The 21,222-nt window shown below is 45.6% G+C and overlaps 2 protein-coding genes across 24 annotated transcripts in view; one reads left to right on the forward strand and one right to left on the reverse strand.

The window, feature by feature from the left end:
* Positions 1 to 9,295, reverse strand: part of BICDL1 (BICD family like cargo adaptor 1) — a 52,643-nt gene extending 43,348 nt beyond the window's left edge. Inside the window, exons 1-2 of one of the 3 annotated variants that reach the window (XR_010825515.1) lie at positions 8,592 to 9,038; positions 3,801 to 4,016 (exon numbers count right to left, since the gene is read on the reverse strand). Coding sequence is in view for 1 of the 3 variants with exons in the window: in XM_048063856.2 (XP_047919813.1) it covers positions 3,801 to 4,016; positions 8,592 to 8,966 (591 nt within the window). In the remaining 2 variants the exon portion in view is untranslated. Of the gene's footprint in view, positions 1 to 3,800; positions 4,017 to 8,591 lie in introns of all 3 variants that reach the window. The other 2 variants (XR_010825516.1, XM_048063856.2) reach the window with 2 other exon arrangements.
* The window catches only part of CIT (citron rho-interacting serine/threonine kinase), a 120,748-nt gene that overhangs the window by 17,898 nt on the left and 81,628 nt on the right, over positions 1 to 21,222 (forward strand). For 3 of the 21 annotated variants that reach the window (XM_066978896.1, XM_066978895.1, XM_066978903.1), the window contains exons 1-4: positions 17,002 to 17,167; positions 17,508 to 17,757; positions 18,152 to 18,460; positions 20,088 to 20,229. The exons of 2 other annotated variants lie outside the window; for them this stretch is intronic. The gene's annotated coding sequence lies outside the window, so the exon portion shown is untranslated. Of the gene's footprint in view, positions 1 to 11,281; positions 11,532 to 13,895; positions 14,039 to 16,999; positions 17,168 to 17,507; positions 17,758 to 18,151; positions 18,461 to 20,087; positions 20,230 to 21,222 lie in introns of those variants that run through there. 16 more of the 21 variants (XM_066978904.1, XM_066978906.1, XM_048063840.2 and 13 more) reach the window with 12 other exon arrangements.

The following is a 21,222-nucleotide window of genomic DNA, read 5'->3' on the forward strand; positions in this document are numbered from 1 at the left end:
GAGCACACACAAGAGGAGATCTTTGCCTATGCGGCTCCACCCCCATAATTCTTGAACTTATAAGGATAGAAAGTGTAGGATTTTTTTTTTCAAATGAGGAACTGAAACAGATGGGAGAGACTGAAGGAGCTGGAAACAAAACACATAATTCCAAGCCACGACTTTCTCAGCAGAACTGTGCTTTGCCTCCTGTACTTGAGTGTTTATGGTGAGCAGTGTGTACCTTGGTGTATGTGCTCTGCAGCTCTCCTCTGTAAAATCAGTGTTTGGCTCGGTACGGACGCGCTACTGAGAATTCCTACATGCTTTGCTGTGCTGAGACAGGGGGAGGGGAATCAAATCAACATGCAGAACAGGCTTTAATCATCACTTAGAAAACTAAAAAAAAAAAAGGTTACTGTGGAGATCTTAAACTTGATCTTCAGCATCTGAGTCATGTCTTTGACTGAACTCCCAGTTGATCCCACCTCACTTCCATGTGGTTTAATGCTGCTGTAACTGGGCAGTGTTTCTGCTCTGCTAGAAACAGAGAACCACGCTGAAGACCGTATTTCAAGAGGTGGCAAAGTTCCTTATAACCTACTTACTATTATTAGCTATGTAAAGTTCTCCTATATGATCATCTCATCTGAAGACCTCAAGTCATTTTATAGCCCTTATTTTAGCCTTGTGGCAACTCTAAGGCAAGACAGTTATTGCCATTTTTAGAGACTGGAACAGACTTAAAATCCCTATCCTTGAGTTTTCCTTACCAGTCAGTGCCAGAATCGAGGATGGAATTTTCAGTCCCACGATTGAATTGCAAGGCAGAGCTTTCTGGGTCCCTTTGCTACCCTTGTGTGGGTGTGTGGGAACGCATGCTTGATTGGTTAGCATTTGTCCCAGGTTCAGACTGGGGGAAACAAGTGTGGGGTTGGCCCTTCATCTCTGGGGAAGGTACTTATTTTTAAAAAAAAAAAAGACCACAGGCTTAATTAGATAGCAAAAGAGTATTGCAGCAGGAAGGAGGATGATGGAGACGGTGGATGCTGCCCTGCTTTGAGGTAAAAGGGGCTGAAGCTTGGGAACTCCCAAAGAAGCAAGCAGGACCATGTGGGCTAGTAGGTCGTGAGGCTGAGCCCATCGTTCGACACACAGATCCTCGTGCCAAGGGAATGCCTTCCCCTGGAGAGATGCTCATGTCTTGTGAAACTGGGCCATGAGCTGTTAATTGCTAAACCACAGAAATTCAATTTTAAAGAGGTAGTATCTATCTCATGTAGAACGTCTCATACCAGAGAGTAACGTTTCTCTGTCCTCCTGTGAGTGAAGCCTCTAGCATGGTGTTCAGTGGTGGATAAGGGTAGAGTTGAGGCTTTTGTTGCCTTATCACAGGCTTCTCTTAACCCTTTCCTCCCAAACAACCCACTGAGATGCAAAATGCAGAACCAGGAATGCAGAGAGCATAAAAGCAACATTTCGAAGTTCACAGAAGCCGAAATAGCGCTTCTTTGCAGGGTTTGTCTTCTGCCAGTACTCAGTTCATGATCCTGAGCAAGACTCCAGGCTACGATAACATTGCTGTAGGCAAGTGTCCACACAGCTGTATGTCCTTTTATTTATTGAAAGTCTAAGTAGTAGCAGGAGCCAGAGCTGTGTGGATGGCCAGTGTCTAAGCACTACTGCTGCCTCAAGCATTACATATGTAACATTTTCAGAACAAGAGACTAGACAAGTATGATGGAATTGCACCATGGAGCAGCAAATGTGGATAACAAGCACCCAGTAATCAAGTGCTAATGTAATGCTGAGATTTTTTAACAGCCTCAACCAAAGCCCTGGCTGAACAACAACAGACCATTCCCAACTTGACTTCAGTTTGCTCAGACTCTTAGAGCTCTAGGAAAACTATTTATGCTCCATCTATATCCACTGCTGTGCCTGAGTTAATGGCAATTCTTAGCCAGGTGACAGATTCGGTGAGCACTGATCTTGGCTGAGGAGCCTCAGCAAGTGTAAGCTGCTACCTGTATCCCTCTGCCTTACCTGGCTTTGTGGAACAACTGTCCCCTACTCAGTGCTGGGAGCAGGGTGGGACTGGAGCAGCGAGGGCAGCACCTAGAAGCAACTTTGGGATGCAGTAATTCTGCAGTGAATGGATTAAGATTATTTCTGGCAGCAATAGGGAGCTAAGGGAACAAAAGCTATACTTTGCCACTGCATGCTGGAAGACCTAACTTGGTGGCTCCTTTGCACAAGGCTTTGCAGAGAGGCTCTCTGAGCAGCTGGGCTATGAGAGGTTCCTGCAGCTGGAGTGTCATGTGAGGATAATCCCATGCTGTTTAAAGCCCAAAGCAAGCTGTCTGGTTTTCCTCTTCTACCTTCTAGGCTGGTCTCTAGTTTATGCTTCCACTGGGACCATAAAATCTTACATTTCCTAGGCAATGATGGAAATCGTGCATACACAGAAAATCCCTGAGGGCCACCAAATCTGATGGGAGCCAAGTCCTGAGCACCAGATAAAAATGTAACATAACACAAGGGCTTGGCTTGAACCTCTTACCCATGTTGTACGTGAGAGGTTCTGTCCAGAGAAGAGGTGAAAGATCTCTCTAGCTACACTTGGGAGATAGTGCTTTAAAAGCCCTCATAAACTTAGCAGTTCTCTTGAGCTAAGGAAATATTTTTTGTAAAAATCAGATCCCCAGACTAAGTGACTGTTTTTCAGAGGCTGACAAGAAAACCTACAGCAGACTGAGGGATGGTTTCTTCAAGTGCCAGTACAGAGCATTATACTGAAGACCTCTTCTCTCCAGAGGCAGAGGCAAACTGCACTCAGGTTACGTAAAAGCAAGTGAACAGACCTGTGTGCTAGGCCAGTTTCAGTCTTCAGGTCCTAGTGTTATAACTGAGCTCTTGACCTTCCCTTAAGAAACATCTGTGTCAGCCCCCGAGTCCCACCCCTGACCAAATCTGGTCTGAAATATTCTCTCCTACCATTACATAGGCCTCTTCAGCATGAGTCTGTGGTGCGTGTCTTTGTTCTATGCAATTTAGGGGATATACAACTGGAGAGAAAATGCTTTCATCTGTTGCAGTAACTGTTCTCAAGCAGTAAAATTATGGTTTGTACCGACTGTTCAGTGGGGAGAAAAAACCAAGATTCTTAATTCTAGAAGACAGGTCAGCTTCTGGGGGAGGAGGTAGCAACTGTTAAGTCTTTTGCTCTCAGAAAGAAACCCGTGCTGGAAGCAGCCAGTCAATTAGGCTGATTTGTAGCAGCCTTACTATAAATCCTCTTTCATTCAGAGGCTAAGCTCTTTGCTGAAACATGCCATTCCAAGGAATTTCAGGAGGTTCTCACACATCTAAACATGGTGAAATTATTTGTAGTGACACACCATCTTGGAACAACCCAGTATGTTCAATTTAAAAACTTCATAAACAATGGATATCAAAAAAGGGAGGCCAGCAAAGAGCCTCTCCTGTCACAGATGAGTCTTTTTCTTGTTTTACATTTGTTTAGTCTACTCATAAACTTAGAAATAGATTTGGTAAAGCAGACTTGGATACGGTATCTATGCGTTAAATGACCACTCAACTCCCAAAACATGAAACGCAACACCCCTTAAAGGTGTAAAATTCAGTTTAAAGGCAGCATGTTTTATAGACGCACTGGTGTAATCTGCGTAAACGCAGAACCATTTCCTCTCCCTAAGCAATCTTTCCCACTCACTTGTCAGAAAGGCTGCTTAGAGCTGAGCCACGAGCCCTTCCCGGGGCGGCTGGGTGCCTGCCCTCGCCATGCTGCGGCGACTCACCCTGCTGAGCTGGTCCAGGAGTCTTTGGTTCTGTTCGGAGAGTTCCTGGACAGCCCGTGTCTTCTCACGGTCGGCTTCACGCAGGTGAACCTGCTGCCTCTCTAGCTCATCCTGCAGCTGCTTCACATCGCTTTCCAGTTCAGACACCCTTCCTTCCCATTCTCCTTCCTTGTTCTCAAATCGCCTCCGCAGTTCGTGCTTCTCTTGTTCTAGGTGCTAGATAACGGGAGAGGGAAGAAGAGGTTAGGAAGGGAGGAAAGAAGTGAATGCTGCCTCCTTCCCCTCCTTCGTGCTTAGCACTGCCTCCTTTCCTGCAGGAAGGAGAATGGCATTGTTACACTCTAGTACCATGGAGGTGGCAATCCCATCCCACGTCAGGACAGGTCACAGGCACTAAACTTGCTTCCCATTTCCAGCACGTGGCCTGTCCTTGGCCTCTGTAGATCAGTGCATTGAATTTTTACTGAAACAACTGCCAAAAGGGTAAAGCAGGCTGCATGTCAATAAGTGGAAAATATAGGTCAGGCAGGCCAATTGATTTAGCAGAGCCTACGTTAACTCCAACGCAGTATTTCAGTGGGCAGTGGCATAATTCTTCTAAAAATTGCCTTTATAGTCAAAATTACACAAACTGTATCTTTCCTGATGACGAGGAACCTAGATGAGGCATCCTTCTTGTCATTGGGGTCTTACAAACAACACTTGAATCATCTATCCATTTGCTCCTTCTATTCCTGACCTAATTAGTTGCCTGGTGGTTTGACAGTCCACAGTAATTCTGTTGTTTGATACAGTCCCCTCTGGGGTGGCGATGGATATAATGAAGTAGTTTCATTGCATGTGCTTATTCTGGGGTGCAGGTTTTTCAGGAACAACTCTCAGGTCTGGTGAGTTTAGGACTGGTTGCAATATGAGGGACAGCATGAAGCTGGTGGAACTTCTGGATGTTTTACAGGCTCAGTAAAATGAGGGCTTGACTGATACAGAGCTGCAAATCAGGTCAAAACAGATTTCTTGTGCCCATTTCAAAGAATCTCTGCTCTGAAAATCTGAGCTTGGATTTCCCCTGGTGACTGAAGCCATGTTCGTACTTGTTGAATGGTCACAGACTGGGACATGGCGGTGTCCTAAGATCAGCGGGGAAACAAGAAGAGCAGGAGCCCTCTCCTTGTCATTTGTTTTCTGTCCCCCAGAACAACCTGCGGTTACTCTCCACCAGATTCACGAGCCTTTTAGGAATGTGCCTCAGCAAACAGAAACCCACTGGGCCCAGCACTGGCAGCACTCTCCCATTTTTCTGAGGTTATCATCCCCCAGTGAGCAATCCCCATGATGCTTATGTTAGGAGGGGAAAATAAAGCTGCTAGGAGGGAAGGAAAATTGCACTGCATTTATGTGAAGTGGCTTTTTATTGCCTGTTAGGCTGTGAGGTGGCTGTTTCCCCTGGGTACCTACTGCTGATGACACACAGCCTCCTGGCAGGGTCTCTGTCACCTTCCTGAGCAAGTCTGAATGTCAACGCTCTGCACTTCTCCAGCAGCCTCTGGCCTGTGCCATCACTGATCGTCTACCTCTTTTGCCCTGCAGAAGATGCCGTGTTCCTTGATCTTATCCCCAAAGCTTCTAGATTCCTTCCAGCATAGCAACACCCTGCTTGTGCCCTTCCAAATTCTTCCACAAATCCAGGACTTTCTGGAAAACCCTCAAATATGAGGGAAGGCTGATTTAAAAAAAAAAAAAACCAGCCCAAAGCAAAAATGTTTCCCTGTGTTACCAGATGCTAAAGGAAAGAGCACTCCTTGAAAACACTCAGCAGTATTATAGTGTTATAATTATTTTTGATGCAATAGGTAGGCAGGAGATCCTAGCACCAGGCCTATGACAACTAAGTGTGGCTGGAGCAGCCACAATTTCGCTTTCAGCAGCACACAGAAATGCTGGGTTTTACAGCTCTGTCTCTTTCACTGCTAGGCAACGTTCAGAAAGATCCAGGGCCTTCTCTAAATGGAAGATGAAACTTCAGCCTGCTGAGGAGCAGCAGCGCAGCTGAAGTTCCCTGGTGCACGCAGACATACTCAAATGTGATTTAGAAGCCACTGGTAAGCCTTGCCAATCATTTAAAAACCACTTTAGGGCCTTACTGCAAGGGAAAATCCATGCTACGTACGGCTCCAATAAGCAGCCATCACACAGGCAGGAGCTGGAGGGAGGCGAGGAACAGCAAGTTTATTCTCGCAGTTTATTCTCTCATGGAGGGACTGGAAGGGTGCAGTGGGGTGTGGAGAGGCTGTTGTGAAGAGGGAGGAACAACCAGCCCACACCTGCTGACCGATCCCTCCTGCCTCCTCCTCTCTCTGCAGCAGTCTCCCCTTGCCTGCCCTCACCCCAGCACCTGCACAGCTGCAGATCTGTATAGCTTTTTTTTTTTGGTATGTAGTGATGACAGGGCAAACTGATGTCCTCAGTAGGAGGGTTTCATGTTTTACAAGTGTATCTCTGTCCACCAGCTGCTCGCTGATTTCTGTGTGGAACTGTTTTTTAGAAGGTATTTAATTCCAAAAGCAGGTTTTCTTTGACTTGACTGAGCTGGGCTGATCCTTGTTTAACAAGCTGAGAGCAAGGAGGAGTTCCCAGCTGACAAAGAGGGTCTGCACTGAAAAATGCTTAGGTGGGGCAAGCTTCTTGGTATCAACAGAACAAGGCATTAACTGTTTTAGTCGCTTGCAGAGGATATATATAATTGAGATTACATATCAGAATTTATTACAGGACTTCAACTCTGTTTAGAAACAAATTTGAATTCAGGGTCTGAAGTGAAAGCTGCCAGAGTAGGTCTATGGTAGGAGTGCTGCACTTCAGTAACACCTGCAGAATTAGAACCAATGTGGCCATGGGCAGATATCTGTGTCCCGTGTGCACACTGCCACAGGGAACAAACCTAAGCACAGAGTAAGAAGAGATGTTTCTCACCAACAATGTGGTGACAACACTGCAAAGGCAGTGTCTTGAGGCAAAGTACCAGAAGCACAGGCCAGCACGTTGGCTGTTGGGAACTGGAGAGGCTTCACTGAGTTCTTGTAACCAACTCTGAGCTGCTGCCTGGGAGGAAATCTTTCCTAAGTGGTACTCATACACCGCTACACCAGGTGCAACTGTCACCAAGGATTTCATCTGAGTTTTGCTTCTGGTTATCTTGAGAAAGCTGTCAGTGCAGGGATGGAGGTAACACGTGGGGCCTTCTTCCCCCTTCCTCCAAAATTGAAAAGCTTATTGTGAAATTTTGTTTACTTTAGTGGCAACAGGAGGAGGCCAATGTTTAATCTGTAGAAGTGAGTCTTACAGGGCTTGTGTTACAGAATATTAACATTTGAGGTTGGGTTTTGTGTGTGTGTGAAGTAGCACAGTTCGGATCTGCCAAACCCAGCAGAAAAAACCTGACCCGTAAGCAGATAGCTCCTATCAGATGCATAGCCTGAAAAACAGGAATCTGCTATTCAACTGGAAAGTTAGAGCTACAGTAGTGAGATGAAAAATGTAAACAACTGGCTGCATTCATCACCCCTTCATTCGCCTTCTAAATGGGCCCAGAAGAGTGGAGGGAACCATTTGGGGAATGTTAAAGTACTCCAAAGTCATAGTTCTTAGTTTTCCCCTCTCCTTTTCACCTTTACGTTTTGCAAACAGTGAGTGGTGTTCGAGTCGCCAGAACTCATTCACAGCAGCCCAGGAAGCGCCTGAAGTTGTGCATTTTTCTTTAACGGTAGGAAAGGTTTTACTCCAACTCGTCAGGGGAACCACGTCAGCACAATGCCACATACGTCTGTTCTTGCTTAAAGATCAACCTGAAAACGTTCACTCCAGCACATTTTAACACTCTGAGAAATTCTAATCTGATAAATAGTGCTGCTAAATAACAATTTGAGCAAATGTCACCTTCACTATTGTTTCTACCAGAATAGTAAATGCAGAGATTTCCCTGCAAAGAGGAAGAAACCAGCCAGCGTGAAGTGCTGAGTTCAATAATAGAGAGAAATTTCCCCTTTTGGGAAGAAGATGATCTGAGAACAAAGGCCATACATTAATTTCATGAATCCTCTTGAACTTGAGAGATGAAAGTCCGTGAGGGATGAACACAGAAATATGCAGGGCTGTGCAGAAAGAATGGGTCTGGGGCTGGGACTTGAAATCTGAATGTTAACCCAGTATTGTTCAAACTCTCTAGGAAGGTGAGGCTTTTTCTTGTACCCAGTATCAGGGATTAAAATTTCAAGAGTATCTCTGAAAAAGGAGCAGGGTGACAGTTGTGCATAGTTGTGCAAGAGAGTTGTTCCAAAAGCAGCTGCCAGCACCAGTCCTTTTCTTTGTAACAGCTCCATTTCAACCTTAAAATCAATAAATGGCAGGAGCCCGGGGGTTGAGCTAAACATCTCCATACCTGTAGGTATTTTTCAGAGCAACCACCTAGCAGGGCTGTATCACCAGGGCTTATCTCCTGCCCTGCCTAATGCCTCAGCTCCAGCAGGAGGCTGACACATGCCCAGCACCTCGCTGCTGCTGCACAGCCCCAACTTCGAGGCGGCTCCGGGCCGTGCCCTCGCCCGGGGCCTGGGGCAAAGCAGCCGGGGGGCCGGGGCGCTGCAGGCCGGCGCGGCTGTGCTGTGCCTCTCCCCCAGGCCTCGGGGCTTTTGGGGGGTTATTTTTAATTCGCTCCCTTGCTTTTAGACCCCGTCACGACCAGAGGGAGCTCCGGAAGGGCTCGGGCGGGGAAAGGACCGCGGCGCGGGGCCTCACCTCCAGCTTATCGGTCAGCTCCTTGTGCATCCTCTCGTACTGCCGGCTCATGTCCTGGTTGCGCTCCAGCAGCGCCTTGCCCAGCCGCGCCGCCAGCACCAGGTCCTTCTCCTTCTGCCGGATCAACGACAGCAGCTCGGGGTCCCGGGCGGCGGCGGCGGCGACAGCGACAGCAGCAGCGACGGGCGGCGGCTCCGGCGGTTCCCCGGCGGCGGCCAGCAGCGCCAGCTCCTCCTCCAGGGCCAGCTCCAAGCCGGCGGCCCCGGTCCTGCTCCCGGTCCCGGTGGTGCCGGCGGGCGGCTCCATGCCTCCGGCGCTGTCCGCATCCGCCGGTGCTGAGCCGGCGGCGGGCAGGGGCAGGCACGGCGCCGACATGGCCCTGCGAGGCTCCCCCGCCGCCGCCGCCGCCACCGCTCCGCTGCGCCCCCCGCGCCCGGCCCGCGGCTGCCGCTGCTGGGCGGGGAGCGCCGCCGCCGGCCCCCGCCTTCCCGGCTCCCCCCCCCAGCCCCCCAGCTCATCGGCCTTTTGGGGTGCCTTTAGGGGTTGGGGAGGGAGCGGGGCTTCGGCACGGTGCCCAACTGGCTGCTTCTGGTGAGGGCACGGGGAGGAAAAGCCCCCCCGGGTAGGTACTGGGAAGGTCGAGCACAGCGCTCCCTGCCTGCTGCCTGCCGGGCTCTTTTGGTTCAGGGAGCAGCTCTCCAAGCCTTTCTACTCGGTAGTTCGCCCCTGGAGAGCTGACTACAGCTTCCAACAGCCACCGGGGCTTGCTTTCAATTTCAGATTGGTTTGGATGTTCTCCGAGAACATTTGCCTTCAAAGCGACCTCGGGGAATTTTGGGAGTCGTAGTCAGTTGTGCTCAGAGCTCTTGCGGCTCCGGGAGGAGGCAGGATTGCCAGGTAACCGAGCTCCATGGAGTTGGTTTTCAGTTCTGTTTTTGTTGACTTCATTTCTCCCCTCTGATCCAGGCACTACTTATTGCCACAGGAGGGGAGGCTGAGGCAGAGCAAGGCAGGGTAAAAGTGTGCATCATTACGTCTGCTTGGACTGTTTCCTTAGTTTCTCTTGGTGGTTTAATTTCAGGAGGGGCTCTGATTGATAGTGATTGAACAGAATCGTTTGACAAGAAAGCTGTGGTTTTGACTCCTGGAGGTTTGCTGAAAAAAACAGTTAAATTTTTAGCTTTTACTTCTAGCCCCTACTTCCATGGGGCTTGTTTTCTCTCCACAGAGGGTTCACTTAGACCGTGTTCATCTGCATGCAGCTGCCCAACGCATCAGTCCCAAGGATGTTTTTGGCTGGAACGGTTGAGGGCTGATGCAGTTTTCTAGCATGGCTGGTTCCTGCCTCATGTCAGACCGAGGTCCCTGGAGAGCTGCAGATTATTCCTAACGGTTAGAGCAAGAATTGGGGGAATGCAGACTTCCCTCTGGCCATCTGCCACCAGGACCTAGCCCTCCGTGGGGGGTGCGCCCCGACAGCCCAGCTAGCAGGACTTGTCTGTTCTTGGCTCTTGTCCTGGTGGCAGCGGTTAATGCCAGTGGTGCTTTTTGTCATGCGAGCACCTGCTGTCCAAAACCCAGGTGGAGACCCGCTACCTCGTGCCATGTTCATCCTGCTGGCACCCATCTTGCAATGGTGACCGTGGGCTATTACGCCCCCCGTGACCCGGAGGTGACTCCTCCTTTATCTCCCGGCAGTTCCCCAGGCACTGATTTTGTTAGAGCTTTTGTCCTTGCGATCAAGTGGGGCCAACGTTGCTGGAAATGGGACTCGCCAGAAGGCGAGATGAACAGTACTACAGCTTTTAAAGGAATCCCACTGCCCTGACACAGGAACCATACTGTCAGAGATTTGATCAGCACTATTTAAACAGAGGAGGGAGTTTAATGTTTAAACTGATTGTGAGCACCTTCTGCTGGATGTGCCTACTACAGCAAACCAAGCCTGGTATGATTAATGAAATCCATTGTGGCATTAATTTTCTCCTCTAAAGCTTCTATCAGTATATAAAACAAAAAGAGATTATATTGAGATGGTTTTAATCCCTCAGACAAAGCCTGAAACAAACCCTGTAGCTGCATCTGTTTGGATGGGGAGGGAAAAAAAGCTATTGCCTGGATGGAGAAGATGTAAATCAATGCTGTGTATTGCAGATGTGCCACCATCTTGGTCAGGCACCTACACAACCTTAATGCTCATTTGGGGCCTACTGACTGCAAAACATAGCAGTGTTATCTACAGTAACCTTGGACTAAAGCTTTGCTCACAGCATGACCTGTTATTGCCTTGCATTTCAAGAAAAAAATCTAGTGAATTTAATTATTGATTTGACTTTTTAGAAATACATTAATTACTTTTAAAACTTCACTAGTGTTTTATGTTATATGCATTATCCCAATCAAATAGCCAAGAAAACAGTTAAGGATACAACAGTTTATTTACAGTTATACACTGGCATTAGCCATTTAGATTCTAAAATGCATTTCAGCTGAGAGCTGGGACAGCCTCTGTCCGTAGACACCTGACACCTGTTTCAGCTCCTCTTCCCCCAGATAGGCTTGGTGTGTCCTTTGGAGAACCTCAGCCTAGGAAAAAAAAAGGATGAATGGGTTAAGGGAAACAAGTCAGAGGCAAGTTTTTCTTTTTTTTTTTTTTAGCTGCACTGCTCATGCCTGCTGTGAGTCTTCCCCAGGTGGATGCTAAGAACTGAAAATAACAGGCAGGTCTTGTGGACATCTAGATCAAGTGTTTCAGGAGCTGAGGCTCTTGCAGTGTGAAGGTTCCCGTGTGTACAGCATAAATTATCTTTCAGCATGGAAATCACTACAGGGGTGACGATAGCGCAGACCCTTTCTGAAACTGCAGGGAGGACAGACTGATTCAAGCATGCAGAGAATGGAGAGCAAGTGGCTGATGCAAGTGAAGTCATCACCCCACAGGTACAGGATGTATGAAGGCCTTCACTGTGGTATTAGGAAACAAGGCTGAAAATAAACACTGGTATAAGAGGGTAGTATAAGATTGTGTTCTTCGTTCTTTTCCTGCTCAGGCAAAAAACTTACAGGGCTGTAAAAGAAAAGCAAGTAGCAAAAAGTTAGCCTCTCCTGGACAGGGAGAAGGGACAGCACTGACTTTGTTTCTAAATAATTTCCCCTTCTTGCTTTTCCCCAACCCCTGATTACCCAATTCAGTAACCAAGCCAAGGGAATGGTCGGAGAACTTAACTCAAGGAGCCACTCAGGGCAATCTGCCAGTGCAATTCTATCTGTTAAACAGGTTCCTAAAGGAGTGAGCTCCTAGAACAGACAATCCAGCTTAAGCTGCGGATATGGCAGTGAGTATTGTCCTCCCCAGAGGGTCAAGGAGAGGTGAACTGAAAGCTGCGCAGGCTCTTCAAGCCCAATGTCAAGTACATTGTTAAAACCAGTGCTTTGAAATTAATATTCTGCCTTCCAGGGATTTCACCCTTTGGTCTTTTTACAAAGGAAGTGTGGCAGTGGGTCTGGACCTTTGGTGGTTACACCAGCAAATGCTGGTGTACGCAGAACTGTATGAGTTAAGCAGGACAAAACACATTTAACACATCAGAAAAGCTGCAAATCCAATAAATGCCCAAGTGCGCCTGTCAATTCTTCCACCTCAGCTGTGAGGGCAGCAGCCAGAAATGAAGCACTGCAAGGGATCATCCTTTATTATTTAGAGTAACGGGAGCAAAAGACGCATTGTGGGAAAGCCACAGGCAGACCTGTGAAAGTAGATTATTGTCCTATGCTTTTAAAGCTAACTGCACTGAGAGAGGAGTTCCCATCAGCATCCTTAATCTTCCTGTCAGTGGGCTGACAGTCTTCCAAGGAAGACGGCACAAGCTATTGGCTTCCTTTTGCAGTTCTCTCTCTCTCATACCTGTTTGAATGATTAATTGCTTTATTTTTCTCTTTGCTTTACTGCACTTTATTTCTGACAAATGTTTTAGTTATTCTGGCGGTTCGTGTACCTGCATGCTGAGGTGTTTCTATGTCCTACAGCTTCCTGCTGCTGCAAGATGGGCAGCAAGAAGAGTCAGCAGCCTAAGAGAGTTTGCTCAGAGGTTGCAGTTACCCAAATGAATAATTAAAGAAAATACGTGTCTTGCTTTTAAAGCAGGCCAGAACTGCAAAGCCGGAGATAAGACTCCTGTGTGACCTTACTTTCTCTTTGCTTCTGTAATGTCCAAAGCTATCTGGGTATGTGTGTGCCCAGGTTCTCCCTGGTGTTGGGGAGAGGAAATAGAGGATGGAGAAGTGGATTTATAGAGGTTGGTAAAGGAGGAGAGAATAGAAATTTCTGGTTAAACAGAAGGGAAAAGAAAGCTGTAAGGAGTGTTAGCCAAGCAACGTGTAGTGAACTGAAAGACCATCCTGATTCTTCCCAAGGCTCAAGATCCCCACAGAGTTCCCATCAAGCTTGTTGTTTCTCAGGGTTATCAATATTATGTCACTTAGAGCAGAAAAAGCACTCGGACACCAAGGTGACTCATAACATCGAAGTCTGGGGAAAAATCCCTTGGCTGCTTAAGGTTATGAAAGCATGGCCTGAGTGACTCAGGACTGCCTACGGGCAGAGCCAACTCCAGACTGTGCTCACCTTACTGCCAATCTGTAAGGAGCAAGGGATGCAAAGGGAAAAGAACAGGGTAACAGATTCGACTTGTTACATGGCACGTGCAGGTATCATGCTGAGACATCCCTGAGTTAGAGACGTAAACACTTTGTACTGCAGCTTTTAGTCACTGTTTCAGGTGTGAGGTTTGGAAGCACGACAGAGCCATCTCTCCAGAGCAAAGTTGACAGTGCTGGGAACAAGCACAGCTACTTGGAGCCTGTGGAGCTGCGTGGTCAGTGTTTCAGGCCAGCTCAGTTTGCTGGGGTACTGTACTGGCAGTTTGACTTGGTTTCGCTGCTTGCCCTGATGTGCCAGGTGAGGTATGTGCTACTTTGCTTTGCTCCTAGGGCTCCTTCTTGACTTAACTAGTTCTAGCTGAGGAAAAAAAAAAAAACAGTTGTGGCTGATGGTAGGGTTTGCTCCAGGTAAACTCTGAACACAGAGGTGACTCCCTCTGGCTCGGGCAATGCTCGAACACTTTTCTCAGGAGGGCTCCCATCCACATATAATCTTGTCCTGGCTGCAGGGATTGGCACCACGTGCCTTAATGTTGTATTACAGACATATCCACTTGGATGGATTGCTGCATCACTTCTCTTTGTTTCAAGCTTTCTCAGCTGGAGAAACCCTAAATAAACAAAAAATGCTCACTGCATTCCCAGGATATAACAGGATCCAGAGCAGACCTGCGATGGGGCTGAGCAGGATGGACTCCGCAGGCCTGCTTCAGAGGCGTTAACCCGGAGCATGTACACACAGACCTGGCCCTGGGCTTGCTGCTTCTGTGGTTCACGGGAGCAAAGAAGTAAGTGCTCAACAGGTAGAGTGGCTTTTTTCAATGAAGTAGGTGTTTTTTGCAGTAGGTGCGAGTTACCCCCTCTTGAGTCTTGCAGTGTGACAATATTTGACAAGTCTTTCTGGAACAAACACTCCTTTTAAAAAAAGAAAAAGCATCCTGTGTTTTTGCTCATATGGAGACACAAACTGAGTGAGATGTTCTTGCTTGTATTTCTCTATCGGAAACCATTAGGTCCTAAAATTACCTGCTGTGTTGTTGGCCACCATGCAGTTCTGCAACCATTAAATGATTAGATGTGACTGTGGGGAAAAAATATTTGTTCAGGACCATCTTGCTCTGCCTCTTCTGTATGTGCTATGATTTGTAGTGACTCATGAGGGAGTGATGGTCTTTGATCTAGTGTTGTTAGATTTGAATTGACCACGTTGACATGAAGCAATCTTTGTTGTGATGCAGCTTCCTTCACTCACTGTTGTGGTCAATTATTTCATGACAATGGCAACTCTGCTAGGTATTTTTGCTTCGTTGAGCAGTTACGTTGTTATGGAAACTGCTATTCTATAAATTATCTGACAAGAAGCCTGATTCACTTCTTGGTAACAAGAAGTTTGAAAGCAAAAAGTACAGGATTCTTTTTTTTTAATTAGCTATACATTGATTTGTGTAATTATTTTAATCCTTAGGGCCCATTAACTACTCAGTGTAAATGGCAGCACCTTAATATCTGTGAAAGATCTGGCCTGTTGTACCTCATCAGAGAAAGTGAGACAAGTGGATGTGCACAGTTTGCTCCTGTGCCTGTTTAGGAAGCTGCCATGCCAGAAGGGGAGAACATTCCTGTGTGCCATCTGCAGGGCTCTCGAGCTCTTCAAAACTTGCCCTGGCTGTGCTGTGGCCGATGCTGCAAGTGGCTGTAGTGTGGGAGTGATGTGTCCTTTTGTCTTTGAAATTGAGACCACTGGGAGCCTGCAGACTGCAAGAGATTGATAACCTTGCCCAGGAGGTTCTTGAGAAGATCAAACCTCCTGTTCAGCCACTTAAACTTTTCAGACAGGCTGTGTTTGCAAAAATTTCCTTCCATCTACTGCTAGTTTCTTACCCTAGGATAAAGGAATGGACAGCCTTGAGGGACTTTGATTTGAGGTATTTTGTCTAAACAAACCTGCCCTTTCAGCTGGTGCTAAAGGATCCCCTTATTTACTAATCCAAAGCACGGAACTTCTCAGGGCATGAACCCTCACACCATGAGGCAGGTAATCCTGCCTGGATGGAGGCATCTGGATATGGGCAGCGCAGAAGCTTTCAGAAAGAGCTTTTGCAGCACCCATTACCTATGAGAGGAGCAGCCTTTCATCTCCAAGCTGTTTCTTCAGTGCTTCTCAGCAGCATGAACTATGATAAACATGTGGGTGGAAAACCACTGAACGGGAGTAATTAAGTGGCTCCTGGTTAGCTGAAGCTCATTCTACATGGTTGAAGGACCCTGCGTTAGTGTGAGTCAGTCAGTGCTATTCCCCAGGATCTTTCTGCTTTTTCATGTTTTCAGACTTGGTTGCTTTACTTCTTTCTCTAGACAGTTCTGTTTTTAAAAAAAAGTGTTGTTACCTTGTACATGTTCATCTTAAGCCTGAAGGTAAATTCCTGATCTTTTGGCATCAGGACCCAGAGGCCAGGCAGGGGCTAGGGAGGGTGAGATTTCTGTGTGTGTGTGTGTTCCAGTAATAGGACCGTACTTGGAAACATTCTTGTTTCTCATCTCGTCCATATCAGTCCAAGCTGGAGAAGTTACATATTGCTTCTTATTACTATACTGCATCATAGTATTTACTAAATGCTCACCAGAATGGAGTGCTCTAGATTGAAATGGGTGTTCAGGAAGAAATGAGCACAGAAAAAGGGAATAAAAAAAGTAATTTCTTATATAATAAGTTTAAGAAGTCCAAGTGGCTTTTATTCAAAACACCCATTCCTCATGAAATAGTTTTTAGAAAGTGAAGCAGTGTCTGACTACTGCAGGATAGGAGCTGCGCAGGGATGGCGGCCTCCCTGGGAGAAGCAGCTCTGTGGGGCCGTCTGGAGCAGGAACCTCTGGAAATCATTTTTCCTCTGCCAGCCTGGGCATGGGGAACACTGCAAGTGCTAGGAAATAGCCAATAGCCAACCGATAATTGTTTTCTGTGTCTGATTAGTGGGGGTTAATTTGGGGATTGCCATCAGTCTTGTCATAAAAACACTCATTTCTGAATCTCTCCAGAAAAATAAAAATCCTGTGTTTTCACATTCTAGCTGCTGGTTTCTAAATCCCCGTCCTTTGTCAGCACCCTTCTGCCTCATGGAATGGAGTGCTGCCAGACTGGTGTATCATCTCCCTGGGGCTTGCTGCCCACATACCAGGTAGCACATTCAAATTCAAAATAGCAGGCTTTGTGAGAGTGCAGGTCAGCTTTGGCTGGCAGTGAGAGATTTTTTTTTTAGATATGGTTGCATATTGCTGTATGAGAATATTTCACAATGAAATAAAACTTGGTAGGAGTAATTTCCATTTTAAGCTCATATTTATGTATAAGAGATTTCAAGAGAAAAAGAATTACCAAATAATAGCTAAGACATACTGTTGAATTATGGGTATTGCTTTCTGTTGTTTAATTACTTGCAGACTGCACTATCCTTCTGGAAAGGCAACTGCAGGACCTCCTATATTACTGTTCAGTTCCCCTGCATCTGGCAAGTGTCATTCTTTGGTATTAAAAAGTAAATTATTTTCCATCATTTCTACTGCTTAAAAATAATGCATCTTTTCTCCTCATTTGGGGACTTCCATCGCTAACAGGAGCATAACTTTAAAAGCTTTTTTAACTGTCTGTTATACTGCTAGCGTAAGAACTCTGTATAGCACTGTTAAGCCAAAGGACACTGCTTTATGGCAATATTAAAGGTGAATTTATAGGTATGCTCTTAGCGTTTCAGAATCTGCTCCTCTAAAATTCTTTGTGTTACAGCAGTCAGGGGAGCAGACCTCAGCACCTGGGGCCAGCAGGATTGAGGTCATCCTGGCCTGTATAGGCCAGGTAGTCATACCACCACGCACTGGATAAGCAAATGAGCATGCATAAAGCAGATTATTGAAGCTTGCAGGTAAAGAGATTTATAGTTTATCTTTACATGTTAATCTTAAAAGGAATTATTGATCAGAAATTCTGACCTTTGACAGCACTACCTGCTAATCAGGAACTCTACATACCACAAGTGCAAGAAACACCCTCAGGTAGCCTTAGGGACAGGCACTTCAGGGGATCACCCGTGTTCAGATGGGAAAAACAAAGTGCAAACTGGAGTAAAAAGGGAATTTGCTGGGTAGTCCAAATACTTAACTGTAATGCAACAGCTAAAGCATAAAAAGGAGAAAAAGTACTTAGACTCATGTTTTACATTGAGGGGAGCTGCTGCATGTATGGCTGTCATAGTTCCTTTTCAGATGTGGGGCCCGACTGAGATTCTCTGTGCACGCAGAAAGGTGGAGAATATGAAACACAACCTGAGAGCTAGTCTGGCGGCTCATTTCCTCATGAAAAGTCCACGTTCTTGTCTGTCCGGACGCAGCTGACTCTGTGCAGGCAGGGTTTTAACAGCTTGGCGCAATTTGGCTTGCAAGAGGTCATTCATGTGAGAGTGAAAATAATGTCAGTGTCTTTTTGCAGTTGTTGAAATCCTACCACAAGGAGTGGGTGAGTAAACTCTGTGCTTAGCTTGGGGTGTTTATGTGGGGAGGTCAGCGATGAGAAAGATAGGATGGAAATGTTAATACTGAAACAAATCATGTGAATATCCCTGAATGTTACACATGATGTCATCTGCTCTTGCAGAGGGAGCAAAACCAGACTTCCAAAGACTAGATACCGTCTCTTCCCATACCTCCTGCTTTTTCCAAGGAGTCCAAAGCTCTTCACTGAAACTAAAATGAAGCAGGTCTTGGGGAAACACTGTGCTGTAATTGCTGTTCCCATTTCACAGAGGGATGAAGGCCAACATTAGCCAAAAGTCCCAAATGCCAGGTCATGCACAGCTCTCATGCTGAAGTTGTGACTTAGTCTTAACCCTTAGATCACGATTTCTCTTCAGGAGTCAAATTGCAAGAGGAAAACAACAGAGACCCTGATAGTGTCTTCCTGCAATGACTGTACTTCTTTGATTCTTGAGACAGACTCCTGAGGACCAAGGAAGGAAATACTACAGCACAGCTGAAGTCACAGATGTGTTATGGTGATGGTATTAAAAGAACTGAATAGAACATGAGCGTGAGAGAGAAGGTTGCAGCTCCACAGAGCTTGAGATCAAAACATAAGACACATGGAAAACATGAAAGGGATTAGACTTAGATACAAGGAAGGAGAAGAGGAGAGAATGAAACCATATTACAGTAATTTACTGGTCAGTTTTTAAGTTGTGAGATAAATCATGCTTGTAATTTAAAAAAAGAGTATTTCTTTATTCCTGCTGGGAAGACCTAGTTCACACTAGCTGTAAATGTGTTAGGACAGAAAAATCAAAGTGTTAAACTGCTGCGAGGCACTCTCATCATATCATAATGCCTTTTGAAGCAGTAATTCAATGATTGATCAGAGGAGATCTAATTAACTAACTACATTATGTGAAAAAAGCAACACCATGAAGAAAGCTGTGATACTCTGGGCTGATGAATCTCTGCTCTGTTGCATGGGTGGGTGTTCTGTGGAAAAGGCAAACCTTCATTCAATATAATATGACCTAAAAATAAACCTGAAGATTAAAAGTTTCCTTTGTCTTTATGCCCTACCTTTCCCATATATTGCTTCACATATTCCTAGACATTTTAGGAAGTGCATAGACCATATTTATTGCTAATATATTCAGCATTTAGTTAACTGCTTAAATCTAATATTCACCCACACATGAGCTATATGGGGGTGAAATTCAGATACGAATGTTACCTTAATAGAGTATCTTCCATTCTTGTTTCTGATTTTTAAATTTTGCCTGTCTGCAGAGGCTGGGTGAGCTCAGTCTTAGTGGAAATGACATTTCTGAACATGTGGTGCATCCTCGGTCTGAGTTCGCAGCCCACTTCTCCCACAGGGTGTGCGACAGCAGTGTGACCTGCAACATGGCCAATGAGAGATGTGACAAACATGAAGCCAAATATTATTCATTGGGATTGATGAACACTTTGACATGCTGTTATAAAAGGGTCACGGGCATGTTTTGCTCATTTGACAGCCTTTCAACTTACGTGCCAAGACTATGATAAAAATCTACAGCAATTCAGGTTCTCCATCAGAGCCCAGTTTAGCTGATTGCGCTTTGTGGTGCTTTGGACTGTGGTTCACCTCTCCCCTGGAGATTGGGTCATTTTATAAAGCTTCCAGCCCTTTGCCTGACAAGATCTTCTGAACCATACGAAATCAAACTTGTGGGGCAGGAGGAGAAGAGGCTTCACAAGTCTTTTTATGTGCATTATTTCAGTGATGGGGGCTAGTCTGCATTCTCTCTCACATATTTGGATATCTGGTTTCTTCCAGGAACATTTTACTATTAAAAGAAAATCTTAGTTTAATGCAAATTTAGCCTACATTAATCATCCTCTTTTATGGTTTTTAAGTGTCAGATGTAGCCTTATATGAAGAATTTCATTCATTTTTATATTTTCCCTTGCTGCTTTGATTCAAGGACATTGCAGAGATTATAAAACATTATTTCCCAAATTTTACATTTAAGTGAAGAAATCTCAGCCATGGCCAAAAGGGAGGGAAGCAACTACTTCCCAAAGCATTCTTTGAACAATCCTACCCTAAGAGGCTGTATGACTTGCCTATGCTGCACAGTCTGACCCAGAGCTTCCCCTTGCTGGCTCCTTGCTATTCCTTGGGTCAATTTTATGCTACTCAGTATCAGCAATAGGTAAGATACATGCTGTGTCAGTTTTACTCCATTTTTTATTCCAAAAGAGTTGCCTATATACAAATAACACAAGCATATGTAGGTTTATCCTTGAAGTATTTTTGTTTGTTTGGTGTTTCAGAAGTTACTCTGTGGGGAAAAGATGTTTCCGTATAAAATTAGAGGTCTGAAGAGCTCATGAAATACTGTATCAATCTTTTGAGCATATCAACATCCCTCTCCTGTGCAGAAACCTCCCTCGAAACTTGCTGTGGGCATGGACGGTAAGAGCAGGCTCCTGTGATTTTTATTGCCTCTGCGCACACGTCATCCTTGGTTGCTTCCCTTTTTCTCCTGATGACTTACCTGCTCAATAAGGTGTAACATAACCAGCCTGAAGTGCTATAGCTATCAGAAATTGGAAAATCATTCAGTGGCACAGTAGGTAAATTAGCCTAAAAGACCACCCCCGGATGATGGGGGAAAGGCTTGTGGGTGAAAGAGGTTATTTATGGGAATCATTTGCTCAGGTGCTATAAAATTAGGTCTTGGGGTTGGCAAGAGAATATGTAGTAGCAGAATCTTTGGAAAAGCGTCTGTCTCTGAGCTTCAAATAATTCTTTGTTTAAAAAGCTGAAGTTTCCTTTTTATTTCAGAAAATTAAACCAGGGGTTCCCCTGTCCTAGCATATGCCCTGGAAATGGTTTTCCAGCCGTTTGTGTTTGGCTTATTGGTATGCTGCTAATCACCTTCCCCTGGCTTTCTGCTGCCATTAGCTGTATGCATCAGTTGTTAGTCAGTTAAACTCTTTCTGTATCTCAGTCCTTTGGAGAGAAACAGTCATTTGAAATGGCTGGACAATGCTGGCTATTTCTTTTTGTGTTTATAAAACAGAAACATTGCATTCCTCTTTATTTACAATTGCTGTAAGTGGAACTGGCTCTATTGTTTGTGTTCCTCTGAAATTAGGTATCACTCTTTCAGACACCTGAAGACCCATTATCAATGCCATAATTTTGCGTTGCTTTGTATGAGAGAAAATGTCTGTTGTTGGCCTATCTCAGAAATAGCATCGCATCAGCTGGAAACTGATTTAGAATTCTTTTAATCCAGCAGATCGTTAAAATATATATGGCACTTCCAGGGAAAATGAAACCATGTGGAAACAATAAAGACTGGCAGTTATGTCTGATAAACAATAATAATCTGGTGTCTAGGGAAAAAGTGAGGATGTGTTTTCTTCTGAAACCTATCAACATTTAACAAAACTGTGTTTT

The sequence above is a fragment of the Anser cygnoides genome, chromosome 17 (genome assembly GCF_040182565.1).
Source record: "Anser cygnoides isolate HZ-2024a breed goose chromosome 17, Taihu_goose_T2T_genome, whole genome shotgun sequence".
NCBI lineage: Eukaryota > Metazoa > Chordata > Aves > Anseriformes > Anatidae > Anser > Anser cygnoides.